Source organism: Pleurodeles waltl, chromosome 9 (genome assembly GCF_031143425.1).
Source record: "Pleurodeles waltl isolate 20211129_DDA chromosome 9, aPleWal1.hap1.20221129, whole genome shotgun sequence".
Classification (NCBI taxonomy): domain Eukaryota; kingdom Metazoa; phylum Chordata; class Amphibia; order Caudata; family Salamandridae; genus Pleurodeles; species Pleurodeles waltl.
In genome coordinates this window covers 68,999,877-69,021,462 of record NC_090448.1, presented here as the reverse complement: position 1 = coordinate 69,021,462, position 21,586 = coordinate 68,999,877, and the positions used below count along the sequence as shown (strand labels likewise).

The 21,586-nt window shown below is 43.6% G+C and overlaps 1 protein-coding gene across 2 annotated transcripts in view; it reads left to right on the top strand.

Annotated features, from left to right (window-relative positions):
* Nucleotides 1–21,586, top strand: part of MBD4 (methyl-CpG binding domain 4, DNA glycosylase) — a 152,426-nt gene that overhangs the window by 19,829 nt on the left and 111,011 nt on the right. For both annotated transcript variants that reach the window (XM_069206318.1, XM_069206317.1), the window contains exon 2: nt 8,568–13,304. In XM_069206318.1, coding sequence (XP_069062419.1) covers nt 8,741–13,304 — 4,564 coding nt within the window. In that variant the 5' untranslated portion in view covers nt 8,568–8,740. The remainder of the gene's footprint in view (nt 1–8,567; nt 13,305–21,586) is intronic.

Sequence of the window (21,586 nt, the reverse complement as noted above, 5' to 3'; positions counted from 1 at the left end):
TACAGCAGAGGGAGTGGGCTGTTTGGTGTATTGAAATCCTAAATATATAATATTGGTATTTGTGATTGATCTTAATTTAGTCTGCTCCATAAATGAGATCTGATCTTGCAAATATGCGTGTGGTCAGTATATCTTTTATTTTGGTTAAATGTCTGTGGCAGTGTCACCCTGAACAAATGTGTTGTGTATTTTATCTGTGTAATCCCTGTCCCAGAGCTCTGTTAGATGACTACTCATCGCTATTACTGCTGCCCTTTACTATCCTGTCACCATACTTATTAAGTTTACTAACATTTGTTGGAGAGAAGAGGGGGAAGATGTCCGCTTTGGATACATGTTTCCCTAATACATTAATTTATTGTGGGAGGACTGAGGTGTGGGTTTTCACCCCATCCCCCCTATATGTTTTTTCAATCCTCCGAAACTAGCCCTACCTGAGGGTTGACGAGAGCAGGTCCTTGTCTTTGACTAGTCAGAGTGCCCTCCGGTGGAAAGCCAGTGATCGAGGCCCGACTCTCAAGTTGCAGGTCTCTGTTGTGGAGAGGCCATTCCTAAATTGGAGCAGTGCTGGGGCGATCCAGATACTAGGTGCATAAATGGAAAATGCCTGTTCTGTTGTCTTGTCTTTTTTTGTCCTTGCTTTTTTTCTTTTTTTCTTTTTTACATTTCTTAGTCTGCAGACTGATGGTGTCCTGGCTGAGATGGTGAGCTAGTCTGCAAAATAAATGTGGGTGCTAGTTGGGATGGCCTTGAAAGGGATGCAGATAGTTTTGAAGATGGTGCAGGCTATCCAGTGGAGTCCCATCACAGCGGGGGTGATGAGATGTGCTCCAGCGTGTAGGGAGCACCTGAGGGGTTCCAGTGTGGAGTCTGAGAGGGCCTGGAAATTGGAATTGCCACCACCGAGTACATAAAGAGGTGGTTGGGCCGGCAAAGGGCAAATTGAAGAAGTGGAGACCACACAGAGATGGACTTCCTAGAAAAATAGCTGTGCAAATTCTGACCCCCACGGATTCTTAAATGAAACCATTAGGAGAGTATGAATAACCCTGTCTGAGTTCTTGAGTATATGTAGTAGTATAAGCAAGATTAGGAGCAATTTCTGTTTGTGACACAGTGAAATTATTATTGTACTCTCCATCAAATTAGGCACCTGGGGAGGGATTAAAAGATGAGATGCTACGCATATTTTTCGAGCACACTGTCATCTGGAATGGTATTGTGACGGTGAGCAGGTGTGAGTCAAACCACACGCATGGCCTAGTGGGACTTCTCGAAAAGCCTGGTCTTCAGTTTCTTGCAGAATTCAAGAAGTTTATTGTTATTGCAGCAGATAACCGCTCCACCCCTTTCGTGCAAGCAAATGCTATTTTTGAGGTATAGAGGGCCAGTGTTATTTAGTGCCTTAGTAATATTGTCAACCGTGATGTATTATCTTCATTGCAGTAAAAAGCAGATTGTAACTAGAGCCTGCAGCTCATCTCTGACAAGACAGAAGTACTGGACTTTGGCAACAAGATCTTCCCATTGGACTCCACCTAGTGGTCACAGCTAGGTCTAACCCACACCCGAAGGCCACACAAGAAATCTAGGGATCATCCTAGACAACAACCACAACATGATGGACCAATTTAATGCAATGTGCACCTTCCACATTGTACGCATGCTACAAAAAATCTTGAAATAGTTGCCTTAGAACACTAGATGGACCATAACGCAAGCACTAATCGCCAGCAGGCTGAACTATGGCAACACTCTTTATGCCAAACAACTCCTACACTGACTCCAGACCATCCAGAACACCACTGAAAGACTCACTTTCAACCTCTCACTTCGCACCCACATCACACCGCACCTCAGGAAGTTTCACTGGCTCTCTATTCACTAGCGCAGCCAATTCAAACTTTTCTCACACACACACACACACAGTCCTATACACCACAGGACAAGAACACCTGAACAGTCACAAACACTTTCACCAACCCACCAGACAGTGCCTCACTTCTTCCTCACTCACACACATTCCCTGCATCTGCAAAAGCAAAACTAGAGGTTGCTCATTGTTGTGCATCGGAACCTAAGACATGGAATTACTTTCCTCAATTCATTAGACCCTCCTCGTCAGACTCTCCTCTGCACTTCTTGAGGTCTGCAAGAAACTGAAGACCAGGCTGTTTATATCAGCAGATTGGGGACCGTAAACCTACACAACTGCCCAAGCGCCCGGATACTCTCTCCGGTGATTAGTGCTCTTTACAAATCAAAATAACATAAAAGTGGGATAATGGTCACCTCTGTGTCCCTAATAGAATACAGAACTTCTTTCACAATGGCTTGGAAGATCTACATTGTATCACAGCATTTGTGACCATCAGCCTTGCTGTATATGAGAGTGGTGTGGAATAAGACTGTCCGCATCGTAGGATTTTTATTGCTAATCGTAAATGCTTGAATAATTTCCAACTGTGTGTGGGGACCCCGGAGCACCTTCTTGCACAGTCTTCTTCCACGTAAACATCATCCAGTTAAAATCTGCTTCCTGGTTCAGAGTTCCTGGGAATTTTATTGCGGTCTGTGGCCGCCACTACATATTCATGAACCGACCAAGGTCTGAGCCCTCCCTTTCAGGGCCTACACCTGCTGACACGTCTGCAAGGCATCTACATTAATTCTCCAAGGGAATCCCAGGGCCTGAGTGTTCAAACTGATCTACTAAGGTCTCCCAGACCCTTGCAGCCTCCAGAGTACCCCACCCACTTTGAGCATCCCGGAGTCGGATGGTGCCCTCACAGGAAGCCCATCTAATGAGTTCCTTTTGCCATGTGGCTAGGTTAGGACCACAAGGGTTTTTCCGGTTTCTGGCCACTTCCTTCTTCGCCAGGACAAAGGCCAGGTCCGAAAACTTGCTAGTTATCTTCGTCGTATGAGGAAACTTGTGTAACAGGCAGGTGATGGGGGCATATGGGATTGTTCTTTCAGTCACTTCAGCTAACGTGCTACTGAAGGCTTCCCAAAAGTTTGTCAGTTGTGAACATCCCCAGAACGTGGAAGAATCCCACCCCCACCTCAAAGCAAAAAGGACATTTCACATCTCTGTCAAAGTATTTATTGATTCTGCTAGGCGTTAAATACGGTGTGAAATCCGAAGCACTAGTCTCCAAATGGCGGGGTCGAGGTGAGCACTTCTCTGCCTCCAGCCATCCACTGGGTTAAATACGTAGCTACGCAGCCAAGTAATAGGATTTGAAGTCCAGAACTGCAAGACCACCCGTCCTCGTGGGTCTTTGGAGAGCTGTTAGTTCCACTCTGCGGTGTCCTGAGCCCCGTAGGAATCCATAAGGATGGAATCTATATCTCTGAAATGAAATAAGCTTGGGCTATCCACACTGGTAGCGTTCCGAAGAAGTAGAGCAGGCAGGGGAGGGCAGGCATCTTTAGGAAGGCCACCCTTCCTGGCACTGATAGCGGCAGTATAAGCCAAAACTCTGTGCTAGCTCTAACGACCAGGTCACCTTCCAGGAGATCTTCTGATTTTATGGTAAACGTGGACCCCTAAGTAAGGCAAGTATTGAGGTTCCCAAGTTAAGGGTCCTAAGCTTTCTGGGTGCACATGGAGTATACAGGACTTACTCCAGTTAACTCAGGGATCCGATAGATTGCCAGAATGACCTAGTAAGTCACAATCCCCATCTAGATCTGCCCCCGTACCCTGTGGGAAAAGCAGAAGGTAGTCTGCATAAAGGGCAATATAATGCATTGAGTCTTCACTGTAATGCCACAAAAGGCCGTACCCGTCCTGGCCCCCCACGCCAAGAGCTCTATAGCCAGACTAAATAAGAGGGACAAAAGGGGACAACCCTGACTGGTGCCTCTGTCAGTACTATAACTAGCCGAGATGGTGTGCCCTGTCCTGACTCCGGCTGAGGGCTCTCTGTACAAGAACTGTGTCCAGGAACTGAACCCATGGCCCAATCCAAAACGCTCTAATACTGTGTAGAAGAATGGCCATTCAGGGCTGTCGAAGGCCTTCTCAATGTCAACCACAAAGACCACAACTTGTGTAGTCAGCTGCAGCACCCTCCAAAATCCCAATTACCCTTCGGATAGTCTGGGCCGCATAATGGCTGGGGATGAAGCCCACCTGGTTGCGATGAATAAGATGGGGCATATGCGGAAGAACACGGGGGGGGTCAGGATATGACTCAGAAGTTTGTAGTCCGTATTAATTATGGGCAATATGCTCTCCCGTCCTAGGCCGATTTACCCAGCTTCAGGAGTGGCACCATTAGGGCTTCACTGGTAGAGGGAGGGAGCTGACCTGTCTCCATGGCCACCCTAAATAGTTTAGCGAGTTTAGGGGCCCAACTCTCCACATAGGTGAGTTAAATTTCCACCGGGAATCCGTCCGTTTCCGGGGTCTTATCCTGAGCCAGGGCCTTCACAGCCACTCGTATTTCAGGTACAGTGATATCTCCACCCAGGGCTTCTGCTACATCAAGCGTAGTCCTAGGTAGGTGCAAAGGGGGCAGAAAAGCATCCATCTCAGTTGGGTTAACTCCTCCGGTACTGCTGGATACTCTGTTATAGTCTCGGAACTCCTGATTAATGTCCTCTTGGCGGTACACAGTGTCTCCGTCTGCTGTGTCAATTTCCACTATATCTGAACCCTGTCTTGCTGGGTTTCCCCGGCCATGCTAGCGCCCTTCCCGCCGTGCTCTCTTCGGCATGATCACGTAGTGTGTTTGCTTTGTAATTAAACCATTGCAGCCATCTGATGTGCTCAGCCACTTTCTCATTGGCCTCCAATATCTCCTGGTGAACTTCTAGAGGGCCAGGTCTTCGTCACTCAGTCACGCAGAGCTGTCTCTGCAAGGCGGATCTCAGACTCCAGGGTCTTCCGAATCCCCACCGATTCCCAATACAGTGTCCCCCTAATAATAGTTGTAAATGCTTCCCATTCGATCTGCAAAGTTGAAGCCATTCCTACATTATCCTCAAAGTGGTGGGTAAAGCATGCTCCTATCATCTCGAGGTAGATTGGATCCTCGAGGGACTCGGGGCACAATTTCCATGATGGACTGATCCCCCAGTCCAAACCCAGTAGAAGAGGGTCATGATCTTAGATTGTTTGAGTGAGATACTCAGTTAATACCACCTGTTCATGGATCTCCTTTGTACACAGGACGGTGTCTAACTGTACATGCAAATCATGGAGGCAGGAAAAGGAGTCGTCATGGATAGTGGGATTACGGCATCGCCATGTGCCCCGCAAACCTTACTCCGTCTGCCAAGCTGCGAATGCCCTGACCACCCGATGTACAGGGGGATGGGAACGATCCAAGGACACCTCAATTGTGCAATTACAGTCGCCTCCCAGAGTTACCTTCCCCATTGGAAGCGGTGTCAGCGTTCAAGATAGGCCCTCAAAGAAGGATGCATGTTCAGCGTTGGGCCCATAGAAGCTTCCCTGGACTATATCTCTGCCATCCAACCGCCCGCTACCACTACATAAGGTCCCTCTGAATATATCACCTGGGAAATGCATTGGAAGGAAACGCCCAGTCGGATCCAAATAAGTACTCCCCCCTTGCAAAGGCAAATATATGGTACAGTAAGCATTCCCCCTGCTACCTGTGCTGGAAGGCCACCCCTCTCTAGTGATAAAGTGTGTTTTCTGCAGCAGTGCTATTTCCACTCCCCTCCTTTTTTAATAAGGAAAAGACCTTGTGTCTTCTATGATTCATGTGCAGCCCCCTAATATTTCAGCTCAAAAGCTTACATCGTACAGCAGTCTCCATAAGATTGTCATGCTGTGGAATTGTAGGACATATTGTGGCTTTGGTGTGAGACTATTAATAGGTAGTCCTTCGTGTCACAGCAAAGGGCTACACTGTGGGACACACGTCAAGCTCAGAAAAACATTCCAGCAACAAAAAACTCCCCTAACTCTCCCTCCACAGGACATGCAAGAACAATCCTCCCATCCAAACAAGTGACAAACTTGAACGCCAAACTCGAGTGCAGAAAAATCCACCCAGCTATCAGTTGCGGTGGGGAGGGGGGAGTCCATACCATCATCTCACATCCCCCCCCCCCCAAAAAAAAAGAATACAAAGAAGAAGAAGGGGGAAAAATCCCTTTGGCTCCATGTTAGATAATACACAGGCAATCCAATGGTAGTTAAGGTTCTGTACTGTGATATCCCTCACCTTCTGATGGGGCAGGAAATACCCCCCAGGACTTCCACTACATCTACTAACATGCACTTAATAAGCAGTGCACTAGAGCCAGTATGGCAAAATGGTCAGAACACATTGCCCGCTGTGTGTGGGGTCACCACCAGAAGCTCTGTAGCTGAAGGCTCAGATCCACTGTCCTCATTGTTGCTCGAAGGTTTCAAGGCCACAGGACCCCCTCCTGTTCCTGATGCAAGGACTCCAGGCCACCCGCCACGCAATGTCGCCACCTCCTCAGTCGCTCGTTGTCGGGCCTCCTCCTTAGACAGGGCGCCTACTTGTCGATCTCTCCTGCGTCATATTCTCTTTAGCGGACCCCACTCTTTCCGGGGACCTGTTTGCTGGTGTGCCTCGATCCAGTCCCATACCTCTTGAGTTTTTATTGAAGAAGGGAGTAGGCGAGCCAGGAACAGCATTGAATACTGCATTGCTCTTTGGCGCAGTTGGCGTTTGGCTTCACAGAATGAAGCATACTGTTTCTGAATTTCCTTAGTAAAATCGGGGAAAATAATGATTTTGTGGTTATTGATGCAAGGTTGCTTTTTTTAATTTATTTTTTAATAATATAAAATCTTTGTTTTGCATTTAACATTAAGAACTGTAATATAGAATATGGTGTAGTACAGCGTCTTATGAGAATCCATATGAAACAGCTTTTCATGAGCTGTTCTTGTGTCTGACTGCTTCTTCGTACTTCTACTCTATCGGATTATTAGCAGACTTGCCTGTCTGTGTGTTCTGACTTAACACAGCCATTAGAATACACACATGAATGAGCAAACAGTTTTAATTGAAAAACGATAGTGGTAATCTCGTCAGAATTAATATGAGGATTTTTCACCCCAAGGTTTTTGAATTCTTGACTCTTTTCGTGTTGAAGTCCTTGCATGAGGAGGTGTATATACATCTAATAAACCAAAAAAAGTTATGGCTTAATCATAGATCAACACAGTTGTTTACCTACATTTGTTAGTAAATATAAAATTGATGTCAGTGCAAGAGTTAGTGATTTTTATAGACCAAACATTAACAAGCATTTGCGATGCAATGGGTCTCGCTTTTGCTCGAGTTAGAACTATTAGCGCTATAAATTCCTAACTAGACTTTTCTTGCTACATAAGTTGAAAATGAAAAGTGAAACAGTTGACATTAGCAAGTCAATTCAAAGCGCCATGGCCACCATGAGCCTAAGCATGAAGGAGAGACGCAAAAGGAAAAACGTTTTCTCGCAGTCAACCGTATAGGCAAACGTGCCATTTTCTGTGGAACAGGGTCAGTCCTTAAGGCGGTAACAACATCACCACAAGGAGAGACAAACGTAAAGCATTTACCAATATCAAAGGATTTTTGAAAGGCAAGCCCACGAATGAATGAAAGTGATGGGCATGAGGTGGGCGTGGTTAAAAGCCGACATAGATACTAACGTCTAAAGCGGTGCTTGAACGCTGCTATGCTCATCCTGAAAAGTAATATGCCACAAGGCTAATGGATGTCACCATACCAAAAAAAAATTGCTGATTTCTTTTCTACTGAAAAACCGAACCATGAGGCTTCTGTGCATCTCTGAATTACATTATAATCCAGCATCTTGATTTTTTTTTTTAATACACAGCATTAATAAGTAGATAGCTTTTGATCATTTGCTATTGGAAGTAAAAACTCCATCTAATCATCTCAAATTCATAAAAACTATTTTTAAAACGTTTCATGTTCTCCACCTGCATTTAAATTTGCTGCCATTTGCTTCTGTTCTTTTGCTTTGCCTTCAATTTACTTTCCACTCAGTATCAGGTCCCTCGGGGTGTCAATTTGCTCAAGTCTGAAAATATTTGAAAGCCCAGAAGTAAACTGCTAATTAAGTGGTATCTCTTAGTTAATTTAATGCATCCATGCTTCATAATTTCCAAATTCAGACTTCGTAGGGTGTCCATAGAAGAAAATTAAGAGTATAGATAAAAGGTCCTTTGAAGAAATTCTTGTGCCCCTGCCCTTTCTAGACTATTTCTTACACAACTTTGCTTCCTGCCCTCTTTTCCTCATCTTGCAGGTGAGGTCCGCCACATCTAAATATGAGATCCCAGCTTTTCAGTGGTCACAGGATCTTTTCCTGTTACTGATGAAACATTGTATTCACAATATTTTAGGCAGGAAAAATGTTGATGAAGTATATTTTGTGGAATAATTACTTGTATAACCTATTCTTTGGAGTATTTATTATTTTTTTAAAGTCTAGCTTAATGTTTATAACTGCAAATTCAGCTATTCCTATTTGTTTTTGATCGTGTAGATCAGCTTTAGATGTAAACTATTTATTTCCTTCTATTTCTCTAGCTCTCAAAGAATTAAGATCGGATCTGAGCATGTCCTTCTGGTATCCTGATTTCCGGAAAGCTATGTGTAATTGGAGGATCTGGACTTCTCTTTTCCTGCTTCAAGCTTTGCCATGTAGAGCATGAAAACTGTGTGCTAACCTGCACCTAGGAAACAAAAGTCCCACGCTGGGAATGAGAAGTGAAGCCAGTGAAGATCCACCCTGCTTATCACTGCAGTACAATTCTAGGTATCTTCATGGTGTTGAGGTGCCAGAAACTTTGCTTAATCTCGTCCATGTGTCCCCTGCACCAGCAGTGGACAGCTTGAATACCAATTCAGAGGAAAACTTCCTAACAAAGGTGACTGCAAAGGGGATAGTTGAGAAGATTACTTTAATCAAGAAGGCTAGGACAAAGCCCGAAAACAATATATCAGACCTCATGTTCGAAATAAAAAGCTCCAGAGGCGAGGATGCCTCTTCTTCAATGCAGGAGGACTGTGAATCTGGCTACCGTGTTGGACTGCCAGAAGACTCAAGTATGTCTTTCGCTGATGAATCCACAGATACCACAGATCAAGCCTCAAAAGGTGGCCGCTTGTTCAAGGCAAGTAAAAAAGGGCCAGTCAAAAAGAGAACTTCATTCAGGAAGCTGCTGGGTAGGCCAGACAATTCAAACCACTTCATGGACATAGAAAGTGAAATAGGTAATGCCCGATGTTCAGTGCAGGAGGATGGCCAGTCCCGCTGTCATCAAGAACTTTCAGAAAGCTTGTGCACTCCTTACTCTAGTGTGAACCCGTTTCCTATTGAAAACATTGACATGCGCACAAGAGAAGGACGTATGTTAAAGGCAAGTATAAAGGAGCAAGTTAAACAAATCACTCTCATCAAGAGGGCTCAGAAAAGGCCAGAGAAGAACATTTTGGACCATGCACTTGAAATGAAATGTGGACCTGGTACAGTTGCTGCTTGTGCACAGGAGGATGTGACACCCCGCTGCAGCGTTGAGGTGCCAGACAACCAGAGTAATACTTTGCTTGGAGTTCAATCTGGGAATGCAGAAATCGCCCCAAAAATTACAGGAGAGACCCACATGTTGATGTGCGAAACAGAAGATGTTAAAAAGACTTCTTTAGCTAGGAAGGCTCGAAAAAGACCTTGGAAGGATAATGCGGAGAGTGTTAAGGTTGATGAAGGTGTTCTGTCTGTGCATGTTTCGGAGTCCAGCACAACTGTTGCAACGTCAGAAAACCTGTGTGATACTTTTCATAATGTACCAACTGTTGCTGTCGAACATGTGAACACAAAAATGCATGAGGGCCACTTTCCAAGGGCAGAAATAAAAGGTGAGGTCAAAAAAATATCTTCTGTCAAGGAAGTAAGGAAACGGCCAGCGAAGGTTAATTTGGGGAGTAAATTTGAAATGAAAAGTGAAGTGGGCAAAGATTCTTCGTCTATGCAGGAGCCAACAGAGACCCGTAGCAGCATTGAGCTGCCAGAAAGTCTGTGTGATGCGGTTGCTGAAATACCAGTCAGCTCCGCTGTAAAACTACACACAGATATAGATGTGTCCCATTTGCCAATAGCTGGTGCAAAAGGGGAAGGCAAAATATATGTTAATCCTGTCCATATAAGACCTGCAAAGAATAATTTGGATCATTTGCTTGAAATAGGATATGGTGACCACTCATCTTCGGGGCAGAGTGACACAAGAAGATATCATTGTAGTGGTGAACATACAGAAATCCACTATAGCACATTTCCTGCAGATTCTGTTCATCGCTTACATGCTAATGCAGACGACCGTGTGTTGAAAACAGATAAAACGGGTTCAGCCAAAAAGGTAACTTTTATGAAAAAGGATAAAAAAAAACCAGCGAACAATACATTGGACACTCCGCTTGTAGTAGGAAGTGAGGCAAATGATGGTGCATCTTCATTGCAATACGATGTAGACTCTTTCCCTGATGTATCTACCGATACTGTTGATGGCCTACACAGTACTGCAGAAGACGGCATCTTACTCAATACTGGTTCAAAAGGAGCTGTCAAAAAAATGACTTTAATCAAAAAGGACAAGAGCAGGTTACAGAAAGGTGATTTGAAAAATGTGCTTGAAATGAAAAGCGGAATGGGCTTTAAATTTTCCAGTAATGAAAAGGAGTCATCCAAGTCTTCCTGCAGCTTTGAATCTCGAAATAATATAACTAGTGCTGATGTACTGCCACACCATGCAGGAAACCTTTATAGACACATCAAGGAGAGCAGTATTTTAAAAGACAGTAAAAAAGGGGAGGTCACAAAGAACACTTCAGTAAAAAATGCACACAAAAGATCTGCAAATAATTCAGATCATATGCTTGAAAATAAAAGTACATCTACTGAAAACACTTCTAGGTTGCAGGAGGATTTGAGGTCCCACTGCAACCCTCAACCATCAGAAAACAAATGTCACTCTTTATCTGAAGTACAAGCAGATGCCAGTGAACAATTGAACGCAAAGGTGGGAATGACTTGCATGTCAAATTTGAGTGAACAACATACAGGGCCCTTAGTCCCAATCATTAAGAATGCTCGGAAAATGCCTGTAAAAACTAATACTAAGTATGTTCCCACTGAAGATGTCTCTTTGTCACAGGAGGCACCCCAATCGCAATGCAGTATTAAACTTTTAGAGAACTTGAGTTCTTTTCCTGATCTGCCCTCAAAGGAACGAGAGCACCTACCCACAATCTCTGAGGCCCAAATGATGGAGACCCAAGGGGTGGTTAAAAAGGTAGCTGTAATGAAAAACCCTCGTAAAAGGCCAGAGAAGAATTCAGACCCTATCTTTGACAAAGTAAGTGGATCATGTGAAGCTGCAGCATTGAGCAAGGACAGCATTAAACATCTTTTTGGAGATAAAGTCCCAGAAAATACACCAAATGCTTTCCAGTGTGAGCCTCCACATCATGCTGTGCACTTTAACACTAACACAGATAAAGACAATTTGACACAAATGGAGAATAAAGGTCAAGGTAAGCAAGCACCTGCAGTAAACAAGATTCGTAAAAGGCCAGCTAAAAACCATCTTGATAAAGTGCCCGAAATAGAAATCGGCAAAGGTGAAAATGTATCTTCAGTGGTCGAGGATTCCATGTCTCCGGGCAGAGATGGGTTTCCAAAAGGCTTGTACAAAGCAATCTCTAATGTAGCAGCAGTACCTGCTAAGTGCACACAGGTGACGAAACAAGAGGGCTGTTTGTTCAAACCTACTGCAAAAAGGGCAGTGAAGAAAATGACTCTGTCACAAAAGCCTAGAACGGGCATGGAGAAGGATTCCGAACGTGTGCTTCAAATGAAAAGTGAAAGAGTTGATGATGCGTGTTACTTGGTCCAAAATGATTCTGTGTTCCGCTATAGTGTAGAACTACCAGAGAGTCTGTGTTCAGAATTCCCTGCTACCCCACAACCTGTTTCTGATGCCATGGATATAAGCACAGATGGTGGGCGCTTGTGCTTATTTACAGCTGGTAAGAAAGATATGGCCAAAAAGAAGACACTAGTTAAAAAGACTAATAGCGGGCCGGAGGAGACTCTTTCCGATCCCCCTCATGAAATTGAAATTGAATTGGGCGAAGATGCATCTTCTTCAGTGTTGGGTGATTCAGAGTCCCTCTGTGGCCTTGATCTGGCAGAAAGCTCCTGTAGTGCCTTTCCTGATGTGTCATCAGATACGTTGGAGAATGTGAACATGAGCACAGAGGCCTGCTTCTTGAAGGCAAGTCAAAAAGGGTCTGCTGGGAAGATGACTTTGATGCAGAATACTGAAACAGGTGTTGAAGACAGTGAACTTGATCGTTTATTTGCAATGGAAAGGGGAGGACATACAGATGCCTTGGTGCAGGATGATTCACAGTCCAGTTTTGAAATTGAAGAAGTTTTGGACACCGATTTCACTAGTGTGTTGCCCCACACAGCAAGTACCACAGACATAGGCATGGAAGAAGACATCTTGTTGGAAGACAGCACAAAAGAGAACATGAAAAAAGGGCCCCAAATAAAGTCCAGTCCAAGCTCACGGGAGAGTCATTTGGACCAAGAGTGTAAAATAAAATGTGAAACTGATGAAAACCTTGGGGCATTGTTACATGAGGATTCTGAGTCACACTTCAATGTGGAAGTGAAGGATAGCCCTGGGTTATCACCTCATACTGTTGAAGACGTAGACCTTAGCACAGAGGCGGATCTTCTTGACTTGTTTCAGCAAAGTACAAATATTGAACAGGGCCTGATGGTCACAAAGGAAGAAACTGGGCCTGGAGTCAGTACTTCAGAGCCATTGCTAAAACGCAGAGGAAGAAAGAAAAAAGAACCGGAAATAGAAGTTCTTCCAAATGGGGAAATACGTGTGAAGAAGAAACCGAGGTTGAGTGCAAAAGACAGAGAAGGAGTTGGAAAGCCACGGAAAAGGGGTAGGAGGTCAGAGTCTGGCCTCTCAAACGATGGGGCTCTCGATGGTGAGACAAATTTGGACTTCAGAGAAATCTTTGATGCTGTCTTAGCAGAAGCCTCCAAATGGGAACGCATGAGGGATACTGAAGGTCTCAAACACTTGGGGCTTGGGGAGGGACTCTCTGGTACAGGAGCTCTGACAGCCCCCCCATTATCTGATAATGACCTCTACAGCTCTGCCGACGAAACTGAGGAAGCATTCTTTGGCTATCCACATGCATATGAACATAATAAATTCACAGCCTTGAAAAAGCAGAAAGGTAAGTGAGAAACATCCTGCATAATTATACACATGCATAAATGCATACTGTGCCTTTTTAGTTGTGAGCAAAATCCAAGTGGATTGTGATTAAAATGTCTTTGTGTTGTACCAGTTCTCTAAAGTTATACAAAGAAAAAGCTAGCAATGCTTACAAATCATCTTCTAAAGATTATGGATCTCTATTCCTCAAGGTATATTTTTGTTTTTATTTTTCATAGCATGTAAAGTGCCCCATAGACAAGGATAATTTTCTGTGGGCCTTTGATCATGGAGACTCCTGATAGAGAGGCCCGGATATGAAGGGCCAGTACCGGGTGAAAGGTTGGACTGGTGCATGTGTTTCCCTGCACTGGTGGTAATTGCAGTCTCTCACAGAAAGACAGAGGTGATTGTATGGGATGGAGACAGATGTTTGAGAGAAGGAAGAAAGTGCTGAGGAAACCGTGCATTTTATATCACTGTTGTGCTTACACTTGCACACTCCCTTCCACCAACTATCAGCATGCGTATACGTAAGCTGCTATATGTATCAGTGCTAATTGTACACAAGAACACTGAGCAGCTTTGCAAACCTCCTCATCTTGAACAGTGAATCCATTCTCTTCCTTACTGAGACCTGACCAACCTTGCCTCCTCCCTCTATATTGAACTACATCATCATCCACATGGAATCCTCATCCACCAGTCAAGCCTTCACCTATATGGCGGTGTCTGTCCATAACACATAAGGGTGTTCACCCACCCTTTTATGCAACTTTGTTTCTTAGCCTTGACCTCTTCAAATTCACCAGTAATGCAGGCAGTCCTCAATACATGAGTTCTCTCTGAAGTTTTTTATCGCTTACATACAACTCTTTATAACAAGGTGAGCCCTCAACCCCATGCTTGCAGTGCTCCAAATACCTAAATGGTTCAGGGCAAAGACTTGTAACTGACTAGATGCGACACACTTCAAAATCACCCAAACACCTACAAGCCATCAAATAAGAGCACTATTAAAAAATGAACCCTTGAAACTGCCACACCACCTTGCTGAAGATGAGAATCAACGTAAATCTCTTTTCAGAGTAGTCAAAATGCTTTGCAGATTTACTTGCGCCTCGCTGTAGCCCCCATAAAATTGAGAGGACAACAAAATTCAGTAATTTGACTATCAACATTAAAACCATCCACAACAGTATATAGACCTTGCTAATATTCAGAACCCTCTGCCCCTTCACCCCACTTACTCCTTCACAAGATATCCCCTCCTTCAAAATATATAATTTTACCACTGTGGACCTTATTTACCAGTTGATTTGTTCAGGTGCTGAATGTCCCTCCATGTGCAACTAATGTCCTGGTCTTTTGTTTGAGCCTAGTGCCATGCTGATCTAGCATGTGTGTAGAAGCCTAGGCATGTCTAGCATGTGTGTAGAAGCCTAGGCATGTCCCTGGTAAATGTGAGGCCATAACCTTTCCTGTGACCGGATGGGGGCACACACTCCATTTTTCTTCCACCTTGTGACCGTGCCTGAACTTGTACTTTGACGAAGGCAAGAAAAGCATTCTTCCTGTGGGCATCATCAACCAAATGGCCTTCCATAAGGCAATAATGAATTCCAGAGTACTTTGGTTTTTGGTACCTTCAGATTCCTTCATCAACAATCGGGTTAAATGTGATAAACAATCTGCTTGTACTGATGTATTCTCTTTCTTTTTCCGTTCCTTGCATTTGAAATTGGAATCTACACTCCTTTCTGCAACACAAGCTCTTTGTTCAATTGAAATGATCTGTGGTTACATCCCACTACAGACTCAAGTTGACTTCCTTAGTTAAACGTTTTGCAGGGAAAGAAGGGAGTGTATAGAGAGTGGATTTGCAATCCTTCAACAAATTCTTGCAAAAACAAATATGAGTGTATGAATTCCGAAGGTCATAAATTGCACTAATGCAATGACATTTACCTGCAGGTGCACTTTGTGACTTTCTCGGGCCGCTAATTTATTTTCATGTTGTTCATAATGGTTTTACACTGAATCTCTATTAACTTTTGTTTTAATATTGCTGTGCAGTAAACACAGTTTACTGATTGATGGCTCAAAGAAATTTTATTTAAAGGTTGTACAGTAGCTTAGCAAACAAATCTTTTCTAAGTTTATTTTTTGGTGTTTTATCTTGAAAGTAGTCTCCAGTCTTTGCTCGTCTTCCGGGAAATTTCAGCATAGTCTCAAATCGTTAAATTTTGCTAATAAATGTACACATTTTTATACTTGAATTGTGGTCAGTAATGAAAGCTGAGCCCCCAGCTTACTATGTTTTCTTAGAGTGGTCTAGTAAAGACGCTGCATTAACTATTCATAAATACAAGTTTGAACAACGCATACTCGTAAAACAAACCTTGGCAGAAAAACCTTTCACCCATCCATGCTGTGGTACTGTAAGTTGGTAACAAAATGTTTGTCCTGCCTACTTGATCTGTGGAAAAAAACACAGAAACATCTTATCCTTGATCCCTAACAATGTCTTGGCCGCCAGGCAATAGAATTCCCTCATCTCTGTTTGTAGAAATATCGAATGGTTCAGTTTTCAGGCCTTTTCTTCAACATATTTATAGATGAAAGGTGTGATTGGGTCTATCTTGCACTAAAAACACACACAATAGCCAGTAATCTATTGTTACTGGGTCTTTCTCACCATGGCTGCTCTTTCACTTAACATATGCAGAACAGCTAGTACTCGGAAATTACTAGATCGTTCTCCTTAATACAATGAGCATGTGCGTTACCATTCGGTCGCTTAACAAAACCACTGCTAACCTTGTGCTGGCTGTCATGGGTATGATTGATGGAGCTCCACCCATTTTTACTGGTTGGGTTCACTTTTGTCAAGACACGTACGTCATACAAGTATCTGCAGTCATCTCGTATGGGGTCAGCATGTAGATTGTAGGTCATTAATGTTGTTAGTTCTTTAATCAATCAAGTGGGTAATCTCTGTGGCAAAAAGCAAAGAAGAAATTCAAATGAGGCATCACGTTTATTTTACATAGCTACATTGCCTCACATCTGACTTTATTTTGTGTCATGGACTCTGTTATCTTCCATGATATGATCAAGACCTTTGTTGATGCTAATCCCAAAGTATTTTAAGTTAACACCTTCTGTTTAAAAGAGTGGCTTCCTAAAGATTTCATTGTCGGGTTCCTGGTCACCAGCAGTGCCTCACAATTTTCCCTGATCATTAAATACCCAGAAAATATTGAGAACTGGGCAGATATATCTATGAAATGATCTATGGACGTGGCTGTCTTGACTAGCGTGACTAATGCATCATTTACATATAAGAGGACGTTATGTTTCTCATCCAGCATCTTTATACTCTTGAAGTCCTTGTGTTGCTGGACTGCTGTAACTAGGAGCTCTTGCACCAATATAAACAGTAGCTGCGGCAAAGGACAACCTTGTGTTGTCCCCCTGTGTATCTCAAATCCTGGGGAGATTTGAACATTACTCCATCCAACAGCAGCAGTTGGTTGTAAAGCCATCTTATTTTTGGTAATGAATTAATCTGAATCTCTTCAGTGAGTACAATAGATGGGGCCACTCCACTCATTGTAGATTTTCTCCATGTCAAGTGATAGAGCCACCTCATCGTCCATATCATCTTTCATGTGCCACAGGACAGAGGTCAAAGATCTTGTGTGAGATCTCAGGTGAGACGCCGAAGTGCGATGTGGCTCAAATCCTACCTGATCTTGGTGAACCAGTGATGTTAATACACCCTAGTCCAGTAGTTCCCACCCTTTTGACTTCTGTGGACCCCCACTTTAGCAATACTGGAACCCGAGGGCCCCCATTGAATCATTATTGGAATCCAGGGACCCCTCAGTGAGTCATCATTGAAGGCTGGGAACCTAATCTGTTAAATTTATTACATTTTCTAAGTAGTCACGGACCCCCTGAGGAGGCTTCGCAGACCTCCAGGGGTCCCCGGGCTACGGGTTGGGAACCACTGCCTTAGCCTATTGGCCAATACTTTTGCCAATGTTTTAATGTCTGCATTAATTAGGAATATTGGCCTGTAGTTGGCACTTTCTAACAGGTCTTAGCTGGTTTCACCATAAGAGCAATTTTCAGTATTTGTTTCTAGAAGTGGTGTGCCCCCATTTTATATTCCCTTAAATAGTGTACATAGAAAGGATTTATGTGATTGTAGATTGGACTTGTAGGATTCTGACAGATAGCTATCAATTCCTGGTGCCTTATATGAGTTCATCAATCATTTATGCTAGTTCATCCTCTGTTATGTCATGGTCTAGCGAGAGTTTCTTATCTAGTAGTGTTATTTGTGCAATACTGAGATTGCGTAAAAATGGCTCCCTCATCTGTTGTGGTGCCAGGGCTAGCAGCTATGTAGAAAGGATTATAATGCTTACAGTATGGTTTGGTATTGCATTGTAGCCCTAATAGGGACATAATGTACCAATTATTCTTGCCGCTGCTCGTGAACTCTAATTGGTTTTGTATCAGAATAGCTGCGCCTCCCTTACGGTGTATTCCGATGGGTGCATGCTTCTTGGTTCCTGAACTCCTCCTATAAGAATAGTATCCTCTGTCCACTTATTCTCTTTGTAACTTCTGGCTTTCTGCATCGGATAAGTGGGTCCTTGAATAAGGGCAGTGTCTGGGTGCAACATATGTAGGTATGTATAACTTTTTTTTCCTCTTTATAGAATGTCGGCGCATACACAGTTAGGGACACGACTGCTAGATTGTTCTTCATGTGTTCTGGTTGGGGGCATCCCCTGTTGAAGAGTGCTAGTTAGTCTAGTGAGTTCTTAGTGAAGGAGAATAGCAGATGTTTTGCCTGTGACTCTCTCTCTTGTTAGTGTGCAGAGGCGGTCCTCCATTATGGTGATGGATAGTTGCCCCACTAATATTTAACCCCCTCCAGCCCCCAAATTAAATGTGAGTAAAGAGTACTGAGTGTTTTGTAGTTTGCTGCTGCTGCTGGCTGCAATATGAGGCCTGAGGCGGGTCTTGGAGAGCCAGTGCGAGCCTGAGGGAGTGGGCAATAAACAGTAAAAGATGATGTCTGAGAGAGTTAGTAGTCAGAGCACCTAGGGCCCAAGTGCGCTTGCCAGGTTGGACTGCTGTCACGCTCTGGCCAACCGAACATGCGCACGGGAGGCCACTCACGGTCTCTCCACCTGTGTATACTGAAGCCCGGGCTTTGACTCCAAGCTGCAGCCCCCGGTCCAGTAAGGAGCGGGGAGGTTGTCTGCCCCAGCCAATCCAGGCGCTGTTGTAACAGCATGAGCAGAGTCTGTATTTGCTTAGAGACGTGTAACGGTAGTAGCAGTGATCAGCCATTGATCTCAGTCCTTTCTTCTGTACATGCACAGCGCCAGTAACGGCATTGCGCATGAGGGAGTGGTAGAGACGAGTTTCCTCCAAATTTGTAAGTTCCTCCCTGACCTTGCCTGCAGCCAAAATGGAAAGGCACCTCTCGGCACTCAGAGATACCATGGTTTGCAAGTTCCTCCTTGATCTTGCCTGCAGCGGAAAGCGACAGGCAGCACTCGGAGATGCCACGGTTCATAAGTTCCTCCCTGACCTCGCCTGCAGCTGAAAGGTAAAGGCAGCACTCAGAGATATGCCATGCCAAGGTCCTTTAAAAAAAAAAAAAAAAAAAGAATCTGAGGTACAGTGAGTACAAAACTGATTGATCCTTTCTGTTTTCAAAAAACGAACTTCGAGTTTTAAATACTCTGCGATCTCATAAGTTTTGTTTTTGCCGATGATGACATGCAAGTTACCGTATTTTCCGGCGTATAAGACGACTTTTTAACCCCTGAAAATCTCCTCAAAAGTCGGGGGTCGTCTTATACGCCGGTATACGGCGTGCTGAAACTTCAGGGACAGGCGCCCTGTAGCTGAGCCACTGTTCGCTGCATTTGGAAATCAATTCCAAGCTTAGAGGAAGAGGTTCACGTTTACGTTTAGCTCAGACTCCAAGATTTGTCGTCGTTGAAAAATATTGCTCCGATTTAAAATAAAAAATAAATAATAAAAATAATAAAAATAACAAATAATAAATAAAAAATGGCAAGGTGAGTGGATGTTTCTTCCACTTTTATTCATGGCTCAGCTGAGCTAAGCTTTCTACTACCATATTTTGCTCACATAGCCAGCCACTGCCAGGTGTTAGGTGTTTTCAACTTGCATATCCCGGCCAAAAGGGAGTGTTTTTTGGAGACAGTGTAAAAAAAACAAAAAATATAAAAAGTATAGGAGCTTAAAATAATGAGTTGAAGACTGTGGTGGAATAGTGCTTAATTATGTTTGTGGCCTGTGGGATAGAGTTTAACACATTAATTACAAAATGTGGCACTGCCAAGAGGTTTACTTACAGCTCCGAGACTCATCAAAAATGTTGTTTCCATGTGCCAAGGAGAAGGTGGTTCTCTTCTGTAATGCCTTGATTTATGTTGTTTAGGGAGGGAAGATGTTTCTGGCCTGCTTTGTTTTATTGAGAGCTTACTACCATCACACAAGTATTTATCTTTTCTGCGCATAACTAGGTGTTCTGCATACTGTTAAAATCTTATAATATGCATTTGCTTTATTAACTTTCTTGCTTTCTCGAGTTTGTTTTAAAATGCACCATTTACACAAACTTTTTTTTCCAAAGTGTTTCAGAATTTTCTCAGTGGTGAACACCACCCTTCCCAACCACCCTTATGTCCCAAACTTTTATGCCCCACCACTTTCAAATGTGACCAACCAACACCTCTACTGTGTAATACCTGCCCTGACTGTCAGCACTTCTGGGGGGTAGTGGTGTCTAAGAGACACTGGCTCGAATGCTGGTGCACGAGTTCTAGATTAGTCTCTGGATGGGGACGTATAGGCAGCAGGTAGTCCGCTCTAAAATGAAACACCGAAGGGGTGTGTATTCAGCCTGTAGTGACAAATTAGTGTCTGTGATGGTGTTCCTCAATGACTGTTACTAACTTTGTGGTCCCATCATTCCTGACTGATTACAAACGCAATATAATGATGTAATATGCATGACTGCAGCTTACAAGGGTAGGTGATGGAACTCCTGGACTGCTCAACCTTTTATGGTTACATCTGGGTTGTGTTGTGGTGGGTGGACACTTCTCCTTTGGGTATACCTGCTCGTGTTTCTCAATTTCTCCAATTCGTCTGTACCCTTCTGCTATTTTACCCTTGTTCTAAGTTTGCTGTCAATATCCACTGTGATAATCCAGAGTGAAGGAAGAAAAGGGAAAGGCCTCTGGGAAAAACAGAAAGGCGCATGTGGTGTAAGTAGGGGTATATCAGAGCTTTTTAAAAAGAATTTGGACAGACAGGTAACAAAGGCTTATCTATAGTTTGGCAGTTCAGTTGAGATGCATGGGGACTTCAGTAGCAATTTTCGACTTCTCTCTCTCTGAGGTCTGGGCTTGGCTAGTTGTTAAACTTTTCGCCCAGTATGCTAATGTCTAGTGACTTCTTCCAACCTTTCCAGCTCCATTTGGCTGTGTCCTTCCTGTGTTGTTCCTGTTTGAATTGGAGAGTTTTAAAGGAATAGTTGTATTAGACAATTCACAGATGTTAAAGTTCATGTTATTTCTAACTCGAATTGGTTAGTACATCTGTGCATTTTTTAAATTTTGTTATAACTTCACATTTAACTTCAACTCTGCTCCAGAAAAATACACCAGTAAGCATACTTAATCTTTACCGCTTTCATCTTGATCTGACTGGCATGTACCCCAGGAGTGTTGGTGGTTTCTCCTTACCTTTGTCCCTCTATTGTTTAATGTACTTTCAAAGTGTTCTTTTAACAGTGAGCAACTCGTTTCGTCAGGCTTATTTCAAGATGGTGTTCATCTTAGGGAAATTTCAGTAATGTGGTCAACTCATGCCGTGCCTCTAAATCTTCTGACAGTTTATCACCTATCCTCACTACCTTCAACCTAATCTCTTAAGCTAGGCAATATTCACTCAGATCTTGTCACCATTCATTTGATCCCTGGGCTTTGGGGCCCATCAAGTGTATTGCCAGTCTCTTTCTGGCTAGCAGTAGTTTAAATTCTGTATATGTCCAGCACGTCAGTGTGGTGCATGGCACAATTATGGACAAACTGTCCGCTAAGACAGATGAGAGACTCTGAGCCCCCTCCTGCCCCCCAAACCAGGAACTAGGGGCAACACTGTTAACTTATAGGCGGAGAGTGCATGCACCAAATTAAACCAGAATAGGCTCATACCACACCCCCATGAGTA